This window comes from Typopeltis vanoorti, chromosome 8 (genome assembly GCF_054136105.1).
Source record: "Typopeltis vanoorti isolate ZY-2024b chromosome 8, IOZ_Tvanoo_1.0, whole genome shotgun sequence".
Lineage (NCBI taxonomy): Eukaryota > Metazoa > Arthropoda > Arachnida > Uropygi > Thelyphonidae > Typopeltis > Typopeltis vanoorti.
Window position 1 is genome coordinate 51,045,268 of NC_143556.1, and position 17,498 is coordinate 51,062,765.

A 17,498-nucleotide genomic window follows, 5' to 3' on the forward strand; every position below is an offset into this window, starting at 1 on the left:
TGTTTGTTAATGATCAGTGTGCATTTAAACCGATCATTGTTAAACTTAAATTTAATCGAAAGAAAAATTATGAGGTAGTTTCCCTTATAAAACGAAAAATGTATTGCATTTTAAAATAACTTAAAACGTTGAATCTCTATCCCTTCCCAATCACAGTATTCCATTTGAATGAAAGAAAGTGATCCCAAATATATATAAGTTCATCAACGTTGTCATAAAGTGAATGACTTTTTTCTGTCCCAGTTTATTTCAACAAAGAAATGAAAAAGAAAAAATAATAATTATGGCAAAAGATCCTCGTAATATGACTCGCACATTGTACATCAGATTCACACAATAGTGTTCTCATAGTCAAATAAAGTGGTTGTGAGAAATTATGTAGAAGAGCAGGTCCAAGCAAGTAAATGTATACGCTTGAACAGAATCGTGAATATTACAACCTTTATCTGTAAGCAGGCCTGGCTGGTGATGTGTGCGAAGTGTGCAATATACACAGGCGCCTAAAAGATGTCAAAAAATATGAGATAAGAGTTTAAACAAACAACGAATGGTACATATAATTATGATTGTATGTCATCTTCCATTCAGGCCCCTTCAGATATCTTCCGGAAACAAACAAATAAATTCTGAAATTGTATCCTGGACCAGATTATATCGCTGTAATTTTTGATTAAAATTTATGAAAATATACCTAAAATAGTTCTTCTTTATTTTTTGATGTATCATAAATCAACTTATGATTAATTGTTGAGTTCTGTGTAAAGGCCATATCCTAATTTTAATCGGATCGTGTGGTCCAGCCCTAAAAGTTGGCTTACTATTGATAACTCATTCTTCTCGACATTCAAACCTGTTATATTAGCGGGCTGTTATGGCGGCATCAGCGACACAAAATAATTGGCAAACTCTCAAGTCCAATGCGAAACATTCTTGTAAAATTCTCTTATCTATTTTCGTTGAATCTTCCTGAGAGAACTAAGTAGGCTAGTATTCTCTAACATTTCCAACAAGTTATATTGAACAATTGTTGGTATAAAAGAAATATTGTTTTGTATAAAAGACATAAAGGTAGGATATTTCACTTGCTTTAGAAGAAATGTACCTAGGTTAAAAAAGATTCCACTTCACCCCATATTTGTAGAAATATGGGAAAGTGGAATTCCTGGGTTTTTTAAAAATTTCAAATATGAGTTAAAGATCTCACCATTGTGAGAGCTGAAACTGATGAAACTTGCGTTAAGATTGAATCAAATACTGGTAGTACAAATGCAACTAAACAGGGTCGATGTTTTCATTAAAAGAATTTAAAAATTATGAATTAATAGAAAATATAGGATAAATATTTGTGAGAACCTCACAGAACTTGCCAAAGCAATATTTCAAGAGACTTATCTTCCTTATAAAACCTCAAAAATATGCTTGGGTAAAGCTCTGGGAGGTTTTCACATTGTTTAATATTTAATAAACAATAAAGATTTTAATAAAACACCAGTATAACATCTAATACCAATCAATATTTTTCTTTCTTAAATTTTTAAAAGACAGTAATTTTATCTTTATTTTCAAATTTATGTTATTTTAACAAAAAATATTTTTTTCATTTTTCATAATTTTATCATTCTCTAATTTTTGTACCCATTTTTAAATTTTCCAAAAAAAACCCAGGAAATCCACTTCACCCGAAATATGGATCGAAAGAGAAAATTGTCTGGTTGGCAGAATAAACAAAATCGAGAAAAGAGGCTGATAAAGCAATTAAGGAATCAAAGAACGCTGCATAGTTTTCTGCAAGATGGGCAAGACAAGTATAATTCTGTTCACACTATCGAACCAATGGACACAAGTGAGCTTAAGTGATGATGGAATTGTAACCATTGTGAGAGCTGAAACTGATGAAACTTGCGTTAAGATTGAATCAAATACTGGTACAAATGCAACTAAACAGGATGATGGGAACTCAATCAACGTAGTGTTTGAGAGAGAATGTTCAAATTTTGATGTAGAAACGAGTTCTGTGGAGATGACTAGCTATTCTGATCTTGAAAACATAGCGGATTGGCCAGAAAACTTAGAGAATTTTCAAATTGAAATGATAGTACTGAAAAGGCCAGCATGAGCTAACATTAAATATTATCTGAAGGACCGACCATGTTGGGCGATCATTTAGATCATCAAGAGAAAGAAATTCTTTGACGAGGAACCAGATACCCCTGAGCCAATTGATGCAAAAAGGAAATTCAAAACCAGATTTTTTGACATTTTGTTCACAACAGCAATTACTTCAATGAAGGAGCGTTTTGATTCATTCAGTAGTATTCTGGAGCCTTTTGAATTTTTACAACATTACAGAATGTGATAACATGGAAGACCAACAACTGGAAGAAAAATGTAGTTCATTAGAAAAAGCATTAAGTGACAAAGAAAACAAGAACATTGAAATAGAAGAACTGCAAATAGAGCTGAAATTATTATCTAGAAAAATTGAAGAAAATAGTACACCAGAAATGGTTTTGAAGTGGATTGATAACAACAACCTTGAAGAACTCTTTGGAAATTCACTGATTGCATTGAGAACACTATCGACTTTGCCTGTTTCAGTTGCTAAGGGAGAGAGAACATTTTCTAAATTACAATTAATAAAGAACTACCTGTGATCAAGCATGAGTCAAGAAAAACTAAATGGTTTGGCACTAATTTCAATAGAAAACAATATTGCTCAGTCCATCAACACTGATGTACTGCGACAGGATTTCGCTAAAATGAAAGCGAGACGAGTCCCTTTTAGCAAAATTAATGTAAAGAATATTTGAATAAATCTCTTAACTTTATATTACTATATTATATTATTTTGAAAATTTATATAACTTGAAAAAATTTGTATAAGCAGGACTAATCCATAGGTAACATTATACTGTAAAGCGGTTTTCATTTTTTTTCATTTCCTGTTAATTTTATTCACACTTAATTCAAAAAAAAAAACTTTTTTGGAAAGGCGCCGAACATTAATCGTAATACAAGAAAAATACTATGCGCTGGTCCTGTCTGCAAGATTGATAAGGAAGATATAGCAGGCTACATGGTACCACACGGATTTTATACCATCCTGAATTAAAATAAGAATAAAAAATAAAATAAGCCCGAGTTATTTTAAATCATAGCGCATATTCTGTTAACAAGCAATGCAAGAAGAGAATTATCAGTAGAAGCAAAGAAAGGTGACTTACCAGGCCACCAGAAGAACGCAAGTCATTATCACCACTGCCAGATAATGATGGGGGTCACGACCTTTTTCAGATCAAAATGTCCAGATATCGTCGTAAACATACACAAGCTTACAACCCTGTGTATTGTCTAGTATGGGCTGTTTGTCCATTACAGTCATATCTATGTGAAACACGCTCACTTTCAGGGGTCAACTTATTAGGTGTGATGGATCCTTTATGTAAACAGGTTATTAAGTAAAAAATCGAGTGCACACTGATTCACCTGCTGAGGAAACACTCTGGCTTGTGGTGGGTAGGAAAACATTCGGTGTCAGTGATATAGGATGGGCTGCGTACATTGACGAGAGAGGAGAATAGCAAATACCTTCAATGCTCTTTCTTTTAAAGTGTTCTGACCTTCAAACTCATGAAGTCAATGACTTGTGGATGCCACTTGCAAATTAGAGTAGAAGGAATGATGCGTAGGCTTAATAATACACTCCCTGATTGTTTTTCCTGGTACTTCAAGGATATCCATAGCTTGTATAAACAATCATTGTATGATCAGAGATAAACAGGCTTATATTATGGAAATTAGTTGGTTTAAAAAATGGTTTGGATACATATTGATCTACTTAATCACTTGAATATTACTGAACAACCCTTGCTGAAAAAACTCACTTGATTTTGACTGATATAAGCTGCAGCCAGCTGGGCTAGTTCCACGTGATTTACCTCAATCAAAAGAGATTATACATAAGGTAGTTGATAAGTTTTTCATAAATAAACGCAAACAATCCAGATATTTATTAATTTATGCAAAAAGCAAGTTCAGCTGTTTAGTTCTTTGATATAATCTTTATTTAAAAAAAAAAAAACTTGCTCTATCTATCAGGGCCATTCTTAGGGTGTATATTGCCCTTAGGCAGGCACTATTTTATCGCTCCTAAATTCAAGACAATGTGCAAAATTGAAAACAAATAAACAAACAAAAATTCTGTTTGTATAGTATTGGCTTTGCCCCCCCCCTCATTTTTATTTTTTGTCATTATGATTTTTTTTATATACACATGTGAATGTAAACATTGTTATCTGTCCATGTCCTTGCTCCTGAATTCGTAAAGGTCTAATCTTCCTTAAACTCATTTCCCATACTGGAGAGAAAATTGTAATGAGGAAAAGAATTAAACTATGCGAATTACAGTAAAAATTCCTGGTGTCTTTTTACATGATTCCATTATTTGGAATTATGTCGTGGAAGTGTCGCTGTAGTTCAGTCACTTTCGACGATATCCTTATTGGAAAGCCCTGGGTTCAAATAAGATATAGAATGCAAAGAACTGTTACCAGGACTTTTCAGTTTAAGGTGAAATATCTGGCTTCATGCAGAGGTGGAAGGGCTTTTTTTTCTCCATGAAACTTGGGTTTTTCATCCCACAAACAAGCAAACTGGCCAAGCGAACATGCAGCATAACGATATAAAAGATTACAAAAATAAGGTTTAATTGGAAATTAATTATCTTTTTTTTTCAAAAAGATCCATCTCAAAAATATTTTGTATTTATTTCTATTGAAGTTTTCTTATTTTCTCTTGTACAGATGAATTTGGATGTATTTGTAAGTTGACGCATTCAATCCAGTATAACGGTAACGTGTCACCAGCGCAGCACATTAAGGTCGCAGAATCTTGAGACTTGGACATTAAATGCTACAAAATCCTAAAACTTTTGCACATTAAAGTTGCAAGCCTTTTTTTGGCAGTGTATGAATACCTTGCAAAAAAAACATCTTGAGAGAGTCAGTAGTCCTGCATTAAGCAGTTCTTATACAAATTAAGCTACTTAAGTCTAATGCAACAGCAGTTTCACCTTCCTTAATTCAAAACGAAATACATTGCAATACTTTTGTTTTTAGAATGGTCTCAGTAAACAAAATATAAAACCTCTCTGCATCAAAAAGCCTAATTTCCACTTCCCTAATTTAATTTTGTTCATGTGTATGATTACTTAATTGTAACAGATCCAAGTGAGGCGCATTTTATTCTTGTTTTAAACTAATCAAGGTTTACTTATTTTCTGTTTATGCACCGCAGTACTTTTGCCAAAAGGAAACAAAACAAAAACAAAATTAGTTCAAACATTTGCATTCCATGCAATTTGCCACGTTTGCATGTTCAAGAGCTGAGGAAATATCACTTTCCACAACTCGTGAAACGTGGTAATTACATCTGATGACGTCACCGATTCACTTGAGTAAACATCGTTGTCCTCGTGTAGATTATCATAGTTAAATATTGTAATTTGGTGTCTCTGTCTACCTACACCTACTAAGTCATTGCATCCTATCATCTAAATACATTGTCACAGTGTAATGACATGATTATTTTGCATCTATCAATTATTATAATTATTATGAACGAAATAAGGTCTGCTGAAGGACTAAAATTACAGTCATGAATACTCTGAGAGTGGAACGCTGTGGGGTTTAATTACACAAATGTACATTCTTTAAGTACATAAAGCTACAATAGCAAAGTGGAAAATTTATGGTAATCTTAATTTTAATCCCCAAATACTGTAATGCCCAAAACTGCAGATTCATAAGTGAATTCAGTGTACATCTGTTTAACTTATTTGTTGATTAAATTTCACTGAGATCTTTCTTTATATGTTTGTTTTCTATCTTCATTCATGTTTATCTTTAGTCAACAACCACCAGATTTTGTATTGGTTCCTCATTTGTCTCTGAGAAAAATCGTAGACTATGATTGGACCCAAATTTTGAGGTAGTTTATCAAAAATAACTACATGGCTAAGCATGCTCTTGTGTGTTGTAATTTATATCACAAATACAATCGAAGTATGTGATGTTTTCTTTCTTCCATCTTTCTTTTCCCTCTCTTTCTTCGTTGATTTTTCAGTCAACGAAGGATAGCAAATGATAGCAAAAAAAATCTATTTTTTTGTGAACCATAATTTTTGTCTTTTTTAAAATCTTATTATAAACACTGTATTTAATTTTCCCATAAAATTGAAAATTTGTAGGGGAAATAAATGAATTTGTGCCGTTCGCCTGCACGAATAATATTGAGGGCAAAGATTAAAAAGGCATCTATACAATCAATCTATCTAAATACTGTAAATTCGAGATAACGATGGCCTGTTCTTATTAAAAAAAATTAAAATAAAGTATGAATAATATATATATCCATTACTAATTCTAGGGGAATGATTTCCTGGCTTTGATTTTAAGGTTTTTCAGCGATATGCTTGTAAATTTTCTAACAAGATGTTATGTCTCCAATTTTTTTTAATTTAAATTAATTTTTTACACAATACAGTATTATGAAGGGGGGGAAAAACAACATTCCTAAGATTCACATGAAAACCACGTGCATATCCAGAAAAGTTATTTCCTGCATGACCTCATTCATGATCCATGTAATGTTCTAGTTTTATGAACGTATTCAACACCACTGAATACGAATTCTCTATGTTCATCTAAACGCTACACTTTTTACGGTCACAGATGTTGCTATGCGGTACCTCCTATACAAATACCAACAGTTGTAATTTCTGGCAGCTTTGTCACAACCTCTTCTTCACTCCCACACACACACACAGAAAAAATAATCAAGCAACCCTCATACCCTTATCATATCAATAGGATCCATAATGCAATTCTCAATTTAATTTGTTGTACTATTATCTACCAATTATGAGTTGCTTAGCTGTAATTTGCTGAATTTATCTAACAGAAGTCACAGAAGAGATTTAATTGCCGTTTATATATTAGTTCAGGACATGCATATGATAGATAACAGAAGTTTGCTGTACGTGACCGAGCCAATCTCTACTAGAGGACATTAGAGACTGGCTAGCCTCTCTTCAGAATAGAGATAGTGAAGATAAAATAAATATCCGAAGTTCATTTTTTACTGTAAGGATTAAGAATATGGGGAATGGCTTTCAATAACAACTTATGAAAGCTATGAATTTACTTCAACTTAAAGATTGGAATGCATTTATTATAGCCGTAGAACAAATAAATAAAAATTATTATATAATATCTAATTTAATTTAGCACTTTCGGCATGTCAGTATTATCTTGTGTGTTGTGCATAAATATATAAAAATAACAATAACATAAGAAAAATAATAAAATAATATTTTATTATTTTTCATATTTTATTTTCTGGAATATAGAATAATAAATATAAAAATGATAAAATAATGTAATAATAAATAAGGGAAGTTTAATCCTTTATCCAAGTGTAAGCAAACAAAGTTTGCACCTGAAGTATCTTCAGGACTGGGGCAACTCATGGTAAAGGTGGACCAAGCTCTTATCACTCCATAATGCAAAGCACATCTCCTTCCAGACATGTATAATGCTATGTATTAAGGGAAGGGCCACTACCCAGACCGGTTTTGACCTTTATTCAGATCTCGTCAGTGAGAGCTAGACCCAGAGGTGGTGATACTAAGGTGGAAGCAATGGAGAAGTCATATTTACCTATACGAGTTTCCAAAAGGTATCTCACCTTTTTATTAAATTACTCTGGGAGGAGGTTGGAAGTTTTTTCCCACTTGGTTAGAACTGAAGATACTTCAGGCGCAAACTTTGTTTGCTTACACTTGGATAAAGGATTAAACTAATTTATTATACTCTAACCAAATGGGAAAAAAAAATTCCAATAAAATAGGGAAGTTCGAGACTGAAGTTAAGGGAAGGAAATAATAATAATATATAAGTAAACATGATGATGAATTCCATCAAAACCATCCTGATAATTCTCAGCACTATCTGACATTATCTTGTGATCTTTCGACAACGAGATATATCAATTTTTAATGGGGAGGGGGTACCATTATTGACTCCACAGACCCTTTTCTCAGTTTGCTACCGACACCAGACTCAGATATCCATTTCATATGATATACGAAATTTTTTTTGGAAAATATATTCACCTGGTCGATCATATTTGAGGAAAATTCAAACTTCTTAAACAACCAACCTTTACAGTCTGTTAATGTGTCATTTCTACTTATGTAAACTAAAGATAAAGTTCCTTCAACAAAATGCATTCATAAGAGTATATTTACTCTATATCTTAAGTGCTTTTCTGTAATTACAGTGATAGCTGATGCTAAAAATGTACTGTCAGCCGCCGGCGGTTGTCGACACCTCCAAGCGCGAGTGAAGTACGGAGGTATTTATTCTAGGAAATGTGCGGTCACTAGCAAGGCCAATGCGATATGCTGCAGCCTGGCACACCTGTAATGTGCAGGTGTGCAATGTCGCACTTTTGCGATGCGATACAGCCTGTTTCAGCGACAGCGCACACTTAGCTTTATATTGAATATGAGACCGATGATACTCAACTCTAACTAAGATGTTCAGTTAAATTTCAGGATTTGTAAAGTGTTCCATCATAGGAAAAATTTGGGAAACACTGTTGTAAACCATCAGTATATTCATACAATGCAATTTAGTGTAAAATTAATATTCTATTTCAATTTACTGGTTTCGGTTAGTAGTGCATTTATATTTTGAGAATTGTACAATTAATTGCTTGTTTTTATTTATTTTATTTTTTTTATGTGGTTACTATTCACAAAAGGTTATTACTAAACCTGTAAAACATTTATACGGTGGGTGGACTAAGGATTTTTATGGGTATAAATAAATATATATATTTATAGCTGGGCACTATTTATGTGTATAATGTTTACATGTAGCACTAAATTTTAACCAAGTGAATTTATTTGATTGTAACTTAGTTTGGCTAAAATTAGTATTATAGTTTAATAAATTATGTATATGCAAACACAAGGAAAAGCATTATTAAATATACTGCCAAATATTTCAGTTTGAAATTAACAAACTATAATCAGTGGCTTAAACAATTGTTTTTTTACAAGGCAGAATGCAAACAATTGATTTATTTGAAATAATTTCTGTTTCAAACTAATTTCTCTCTTATTCCATATATAAATTTATTAAGCATACTCCCTACAATACCAGATTTGCTAATTCTACTGTCTACCTCTATATTTAATTGCTATCTTCACTAACAATTGCGCCTAAATAGCTGAAATGCTTTTACTTGTTCTATAGGTTTCCCATGGTCTTGACTATTTTCATAGTCTGTCCTTTTATTGAAAATTTTCACACCAAATTTATTATAGCACTTCTTCAATTTAATAAGGCAATCCTGCAGATTCATACTGAATTCATTTAACATAATATAACATCCCAAATAGTTATTTACATTAGTTCTGTGATCAAGAAAATACACGTTCATTATGAATAATATAACATCATCTGCATAAAGTAAAGAGCTGAGTTGAATATCTCCAATTTTGATATTTGGCCTTGATATTAGACCTAATGCTATTTTGAAGTAGCTCATCTTCCTGAGCTACTTCAATTCTAACTGCTGACTAACAACTCAAATACAGATTACATATTGTATGATACAATGTCCTGTTTATACCACGTAACTATAGCATTTTGAACACATTTTCTCTTGACACCTTGTCACATGCCTTTTCTAGATCTACAAAACATAAATACAGATCCACGTTGTATTCCTAGATTTTTCAAATATTTGTCTTAAAGTAAATATCTGATTCTATCTATTTGGTTGATCAATTCAGGTTGTACTTCTCCAAGTTGCCCTTTGACAATTTTTTTTACTTTTTATCATACATACTTGCATAAAGCTTGTGATAAGTAGATACATTCCTCTGCAATTCTCACATTGAGTTTTATTTCCCTTTTTATAGATAGGTAGGTATTATGATAGTTCTACTACAGTTAGTTGGAATCCAACCTGAAGACCAGTGACCATGCAGCAGTGCAACCAATGAAAAACTTTTATACCACCATATTTGAATATTTCTTGTTGAATGTCATCTACTCAGACTGCTTTTGTTCCATTCATGTCTTTGATGGTTTCTTCTACCTCAGATATTTATATGTACTTCTGAGTGGGAATATTTTCAATCATTGTTTGTTTCATTTAAACAGTCATTCAAAGCAATTACTCCAGAGATCCATCTCCTCTATGCACTAATTCCTTTTACTGTATGCTTTTTTCCATTTTTAAGCTTTTTCAATAACTTCTTGAACATTTTGCAACCTTCCTAATATTTATTATCTGTATTTTTACGAGGGGTGCTTAAGGGTCAAAGCTGTATAACTGAGAGGAGACCTCCACATAGCCTTTAAAGGAATGCGGAGAACTGACTAGGGCTTCTGACCTAATGTCCAATCCTCACCTTCTCGCGGTGCACCCTGTTGGGTATCTACTTTGATACTGAAAGAACGAGGATGGGCTGGCAATTTGGGATTTAGCCGACCAAATTGTATTCTTATTGGTTAAACCAAAATAAAAAATGATGGTACAACATGACAAAATTTCATGCCAGCTGGGGTGTCGCCCGGTTAAACAAGGCCCCCGTTGTTTTTGCCAGGGAACCAGGGCGAACAGCGAAAAGTCAGCTACTGGAACAAATCTGAAAACAAACCCCAAGTCAACATCACCAGAGTTAAAGATCGGTACTATCAATGTAAGAAGCCTGAATGGCAAAGAAATGGAGCTAGCTGAGGAATTAGATAAGTACCAGATCGACATAATAGGGGTGACTGAAACAAAAAAGACCAAAACTGGTGAGATCTTTCTGAGCAATAAATACAAAATGTTATATTCAGGCAATGACAATCAAGGAAAGAAGGAGTAGCCATTGTATTCAACACAAAACATGAAGCTAATCTTCTTGAATGGCAGTCAGTCTCAAGTAGAGTAATGTGGGCAAATATGAGAATGGGAAACTGGACAATGAGACTTATTAGTGCCTATGGTCACACAGAAGGTTCTACTAAAGTAGAAGTTGAGGAATTTTTTGAGGCTTTAGAAAAAGCAACTGACACAATGAAAAAGGAAAAGTTGGTACTTGTTGGGGATCTAAATAGCAGAGTAGAAAATGATTGTGAGACATACAAAAATATTTTGGGAAAATTTGGAGAAAAGAGCAAAGCTAATAATAATGGCAAATATCTGTTGGATTTCTGCTCAGGACATGGACTGGTTATTTCTAACACCATGTTCCAACATAAAAATGTGCACAAATTCACATGGAGAGAAGAGGCTAGGAATAAGAAAAAGTCTCATTGACTATGTTATTGTTGATAGTGATGTTTTCTTCCTATTGCAGGACACCAGAGTGTACAGAGTATTTGAAATTGGAAGTGATCACTATTTAGTCTTGAGCAGGATAAAATTGAATTTCATATTGAAAAGAATAACATGTAAGAAAGTTTTAAAGCGAATAAAAGTTGAGCAGCTCTCAGATGTGAACTGTAGACTAAAATACAGAAAGATTATTGAAAAAAAAATGAGAGTTTGAGAACAGGAATCAAACCTTGGATATTCAGTGGCAAACTCTGAAGAAAACATTGATTGATTCTGCCAGAGAGGCATGTGGTGAGGTTGTCTGCAAGGATAAAAAAATCAGAACTCCCTGGTGGACACAGAAAGTTAAAGAGGCAGTGAAGGAAAAGAAGAAAGCATATCAAAAGTTCCTGACAAATAAGTCAGCTTGTGCTCTTAGAGAATATAGAGACAAATGCAAGAATGCTAAACACTGTGTAAAACTAGCTAAACAAAAGTCATGGGAGGACTTTGGCAAGAATATAGAAAATAAATATCAAGAAGGTGGCAAAATATTCTGGAGGTTGTTGAAGAAGCTTAGGAATGGAGGAAAGAGTGCTGTAAAAGGAGTTAGAGATGATAAAGGTGACATGAAAACAGAAGAAAAAAATATCCTTGAAGTATGGAGTAATTACTTTGAAAAACTGCTAAATGAAACAAGCAGTGACGACAGCACAGTGGTAAAAAACACTGACCAGGCATGCAGTCAGGAATACATATCCATACTTGAAGTAGAAAAACCCATCAAAGGCTTGAAATGTGGAAAGGCAGCAGGAGTAGATGATATTCAACCAGAAATGCTGAAGTATGGTGGTATAAAAGTCTTACAGTGGCTGCACTGCATAGTTCAGAAAGCCTGGACAGAGGAACGAATTCCCGATGATTGGAGTAGAGCTCTCATAGTACCCATATATAAAAAAAAAGGGAAATAAAACTGAATGTGAGAATTACAGAGGTATTTCCCTACTGAGTGTTCCTGGCAAGATCTATGCAAGTATACTTGAGAAACAGTTGAGAAGAATTGTGGAAGAAAAGCTGGGTGAAGAACAAGCTGGATTCAGGCCAAATAGAGGTTGTCAGGATCAGATCTTCACTTTACGACAAATAGTCGCGAAAGCATGGGAATATAACAAAGATCTGTATTCAAGTTTTGTCGATTTGGAAAAGGCATATGACAAAGTGCCAAGAGAGAAGCTATTCAATACGCTGCAGCTATATGGTGTCAATGGGGCATTATATCAAGCAATACTTAGTCTTTATTTGAGTTGTAAGTCAGCAGTTAGAATTGAAGGAAGCAGGAAGATGGTTTAATGTTAAAGGATGTACATTATCCCCTCTGTTATTCATTATCTATATGGATCACATAATGAAGGAAAGTGGTATTAAACATGATATCAAAATTGGAGATGTTAATGTCAGCTCTTTGCTTTATGCGGATGATGTTGTACTTCTAAATAAATCCGCTACAAGTCTGCAAGATTCTCTGACTAAATTGAATAACTGTTGTAATAGATATGGTATGAAGGTCAGCAATAAAAAGACAAAGAGAATGAAAATAGGCAGAATCATTGAAAATGTCAACTGTGTTGTGAATGGAGAACCTGTGGAACAAGTAAAACATTTCAGCTACTTAGTCACGATTTTTACTGAAGATGGTAAATTAAATATAGAAATAGACAACAGAATCAGCAAAGCTGGTATGGTGGGAAGTCAATTGAATAAATTCATATGGAATAAGAGAGAAATTAGTCGGAACACTCAATTAGCTGTATACAAGACAGTGTTCAAACCAGTTTTAACTTATGGATCTGAGAGCTTTGCCCAAAGACTAGAGACTGTAGATATGAGAGTCCTGAGAAAGATTAGAGGTGTGAACATATGGCATCAATGGCAATATGATATTAAAAATGAGGATATTAGGAAAGAACTTGACATTGTCAGCATCCAGGAATGTGTTAGCAGAGCTAATCTCAGGTGGTATGGTCACTTAAATAGAATGGGAGAGAAAAGATTAGCAAAACAAGTGTTCTCTGCCAAGTTGGCAGGAAAACGACCCAGAGGAAGACCAAGATATAGGTGAATTGATACGGTACAAAGTGCCTTAGACGATAGAAATATAAGATGTGATAATGTTGGAGTCTTGACAAGTAACAGATTGATATGGAGGAAAATTGTAGATAGGAAGTTAGTAATGATGTAATTTTTTCATGTAGTACTATCATATCCTGTGGCAGGAATTTGATGATGATGATGATTTTTACCAGTCTTCCCATGACATTTGTTTAGTTACTTTTATGCATTGTTTCACTTTCTTATATGTTTCTATGCATTCTCTCTCTCTCTCTCTCTGAGCGCATGCTGACTCAATAGAAACTTTCAATATGCTTTATTTTCTATGACTGCCTGTTTAACTTCCAAAGTGTCCAATATGGAGTTATGATATTTCTCTCCCTGTTGACCATTTCACCACATACCTCTCTGGTTGAACTAATCGATGTTTTTTTTCTGAGTCAGCCACTGCATATCCAAGGATACAAGAAAATTTTTTCCCCCCTGAATGATATGTATATTTGAGAGTCAACAGTTCACCTCTGAAAGCTACTCAAGCTTTGATTCTTTTTAAAGCTTTCTCATACATGTTTCTTTTCAGTGTGATATTTAATTTTATCCTGCTCAAAACTAAAATTGTGATCACTTCCTATTTCAAATCCCTTATATATTCTTGTATCCTGAACCAGCATGAAGATATTGCTATCTTCACACTGATGAGGATTGCAATATCTTCATAATATCTAATAAAGCAACATGCATTGTTAGAATGCATCCAAGACCACATCAGAATGAAAAACAAGACTTTGTTACTTAACATATTTTAGACTTTCATATTGTCATACAATTTTAATATTCTGTCATTTATAAATAAACTTACACTTAATTGACTACTGAGTTCTTCAAGCCTCCTCTTGTAAAGCATTTTTTTATCTGAGATAAGTGCCATCAAATTGAAATGAATTTCTCCTTCATTATATCTAGAAATAATGAAAATGTTAATCAATGCTATGCTACTGATGTATGATAAATAATAATAAACTCCAATAAAAATGCCATTTGTTTATTATATAATTTTTAAACAAAAATTATAATTGCAAAGTCTAATGTATGTTAGATATGTGTTTCCCTTTTTCTTTTCTTACACCCAAAGATAACTATCTTTGGGTGTAAGAAAATCTAATCTCATATTTATCACCTTAACCATCCAGGATTTCATTGAATTCCACCCAGCCAGTCAGTGCAGAATTAATACAAATTCGGATCATTTTGTGAAATTTTTGATCACAACAACAATAAATTCTGAAACCAAAACTGAACTATATGGCTATATTCTTATATATATATATTCTAAATTTCAAATTTTATTAAATTTAGATGAGTGACTGCAACATATAACTTGAACATGTTTTTCAACTTTATGCTTCTGTAAATGGTCTGAAGAAAATGAGAATAGCTTGACAACTGTTTGTAAGCATTTCTGGCATCAAATTTAAATAAATTTGATGAATTTAATCAAATTTGTCCTATCACCACTCTCTTTTTCCTATTCATAAATGACCTACTCACAATCATCACTAATCCTATCCACAGCTACTCATTTGGCAAACCATATAGTACTCTGACATCTCAGGCTACAAGAACATCTACAACCAGTGCCTTAAACATTGTTCTACTAGCTATTTTTCAATGGGACAGGAACAACCTCATCATGTTCAATGTCGCCTAAACTCAGTCTCACCTACTCTCTCACAAAAGAGATCTCCACTCACCTACACTTACCGTCAGTAATACACAAATCACCAGACAAGACTGATCTCTCTCTCTCTGCTTGGACTAACATTTACCTCCAGTCTCTCCTGACATAAACACATCACATCAATATCCTCCTCTGCATAAAAAAAACTAGGCATTCTCTTTCCTTCAAGAAGTTATTTTACACCCAACCAACTCTGAACTATATACGAATCCCAAATCCACCCATGCTTAGAATACTGTTCACGTTTGGGGTGGTGCACCTAAAATTTCCCTTAAAATCCTTGATGCTGTCTGGAAGCAAGCAATTAGGCTCAGAAATGATCCCTCTCTTATAGATTCATTTCAACCTCTCACAGATGCAGTGTTTCAGCACTGTGTCTATTCTACAGGTGCTTCCATGGTCACTGCTCCAGTGAATTGGCAACCATCATTCCTCCAGTTTCTGTTGCATCTGTTAAATACAAGATGCAACTACCCAGCATCCTTTGTGCAACTGCAAACACACCGAACCCACTTTGTCCGTTCCTCTTATTCCATCCACCTCTGTTCTCTGGAACAGCCTTCCTCATTAAGTATTCTCAACCAACTATAACCTGCAACTGTTCAATAAAACATCAATAAATTTCTATAAACCTCTTCTAACTGACTATAAAAATATAATGCTGCCTAACCACACTACACCCTTGTCATTACTTATCATACACTACCTGTTAAAATGTTTCCAATACCACTCATGGTGCTAATGTACTTTCGTGAGGAGTCACATTAAAAAAAAAAAACTTTCCATACCAAAACGTAAAACTACACTCTACATTAAACTGGTACCCATAATTGTTTGCCCATACTGACAGCCTATTTAAATCATTGTGCAGTTTCTCTCTTGCCATGATTAATTATTGCATTACCCAATTTCGCATTATTAGCATACAACTTAATATTTCCCTTCAAATAATTTCCTATATCACTGATGCAGAAATGAAACAACAGTTGTCCAAGCAAAGAGCTCTGAGGCACACTGCTAATAGTTGCCTACCTTTTGGGCTTTATCCCTCCATATACTACTCTTTAGTATCTGTCATCATCCTCCCCTTGTATCCATATCACATACTATCCATTCCCATTTTATCAAATTTATGTAACAGTTCTGTGTGATATTGTGTCAAATGCCTTTGCAAAATACAGAAGCATCATTCTATAGCCATTTCCTTTATCCAGGTCATGCTACCATAAAAAGTGAGTAAATTACCAAGGCTTGATCTACCTTTCACAAAGCCATGCTTTCCCCCATAGAGAGAGAGAGAGAGAGAGAGAGAGAGAGAGAGAGAGAGAGAGAGAGAGAGAGAGAGAGAGTGTGTGTATATATATTTATATTTTTTTATAAAATATATAAATATTTTATATTTATATATATTATACATATTTATATATTTTTATATAATTATAATAATTATATATGAATATATAATTCATATCCACTTGTTCTTGAATTTTGTCTCTAACTTCTCCAAAGAGCTCTGTGGCACACTGTTAATAGTCACCTACCTTCTGGATTCTATCCCTCCATATACTACTCTTTAGTATCTGTCCATCAGCCTCCCCCTTGTATCCATATCGCATACTCATATCCATCCCCATTTTATCAAATTTGTGTAACAGTTCTGTGTGAGCTACAATCACTTCTGAGATAGTGAATGGTCTATAATTTGCTGCTTCTGCTTTCGCCTCCTTTATACAACAGTTATTTTGCCCTCCTTGCAACCTCCCCGCCTGACAATTTACTAGAGCTAAGGCTTAAATTAAACAGCCTAGTAAGAGGCAATATCGATTCTTTTGCAGATTTTCATAATATGTGGGCTGATGGCATATTTACATTTGGATTCTGCATTTTCTAAGTTCTTTCAATTCAACAACCTTGATTCCAACATCAGTTTCACATATGTCACTGTGATATCTTCACCTGGATGACAGAGATGAAAGATGACAAAGATGCAAGAGGAGAGAGAGTGAGTATGAAAACTGTTAGTCCACTACTGAGATATGCTACTAATGAGTTAAGAAGGAAAATTACGATAACAAATGATTCATGTGCAGGCTGTATCAAAGAAATGGGTGCTAGTTTTTAGATATCTGCAGCAGGTATGAAAAATTTACTGGGGGTGAGGCCTAATGCAGAGAATTAGCAGAAAAGTAGATTATCATAGGTAAGTGCAGTAAAGGTAAGCAAAACATCAAAATGATATAAATGTCAACAAGCATGGTTATGAATCTGA

At 33.8% G+C, this 17,498-nt stretch overlaps 1 protein-coding gene across 1 annotated transcript in view; it reads right to left on the reverse strand.

Moving 5' to 3' along the window:
* Positions 1–17,498, reverse strand: part of Uch-L5 (ubiquitin carboxy-terminal hydrolase L5) — a 176,831-nt gene that overhangs the window by 51,273 nt on the left and 108,060 nt on the right. Inside the window, exon 8 of the mRNA XM_090397231.1 lies at positions 14,351–14,450. Coding sequence (XP_090253357.1) covers positions 14,351–14,450 — 100 coding nt within the window. The remainder of the gene's footprint in view (positions 1–14,350; positions 14,451–17,498) is intronic.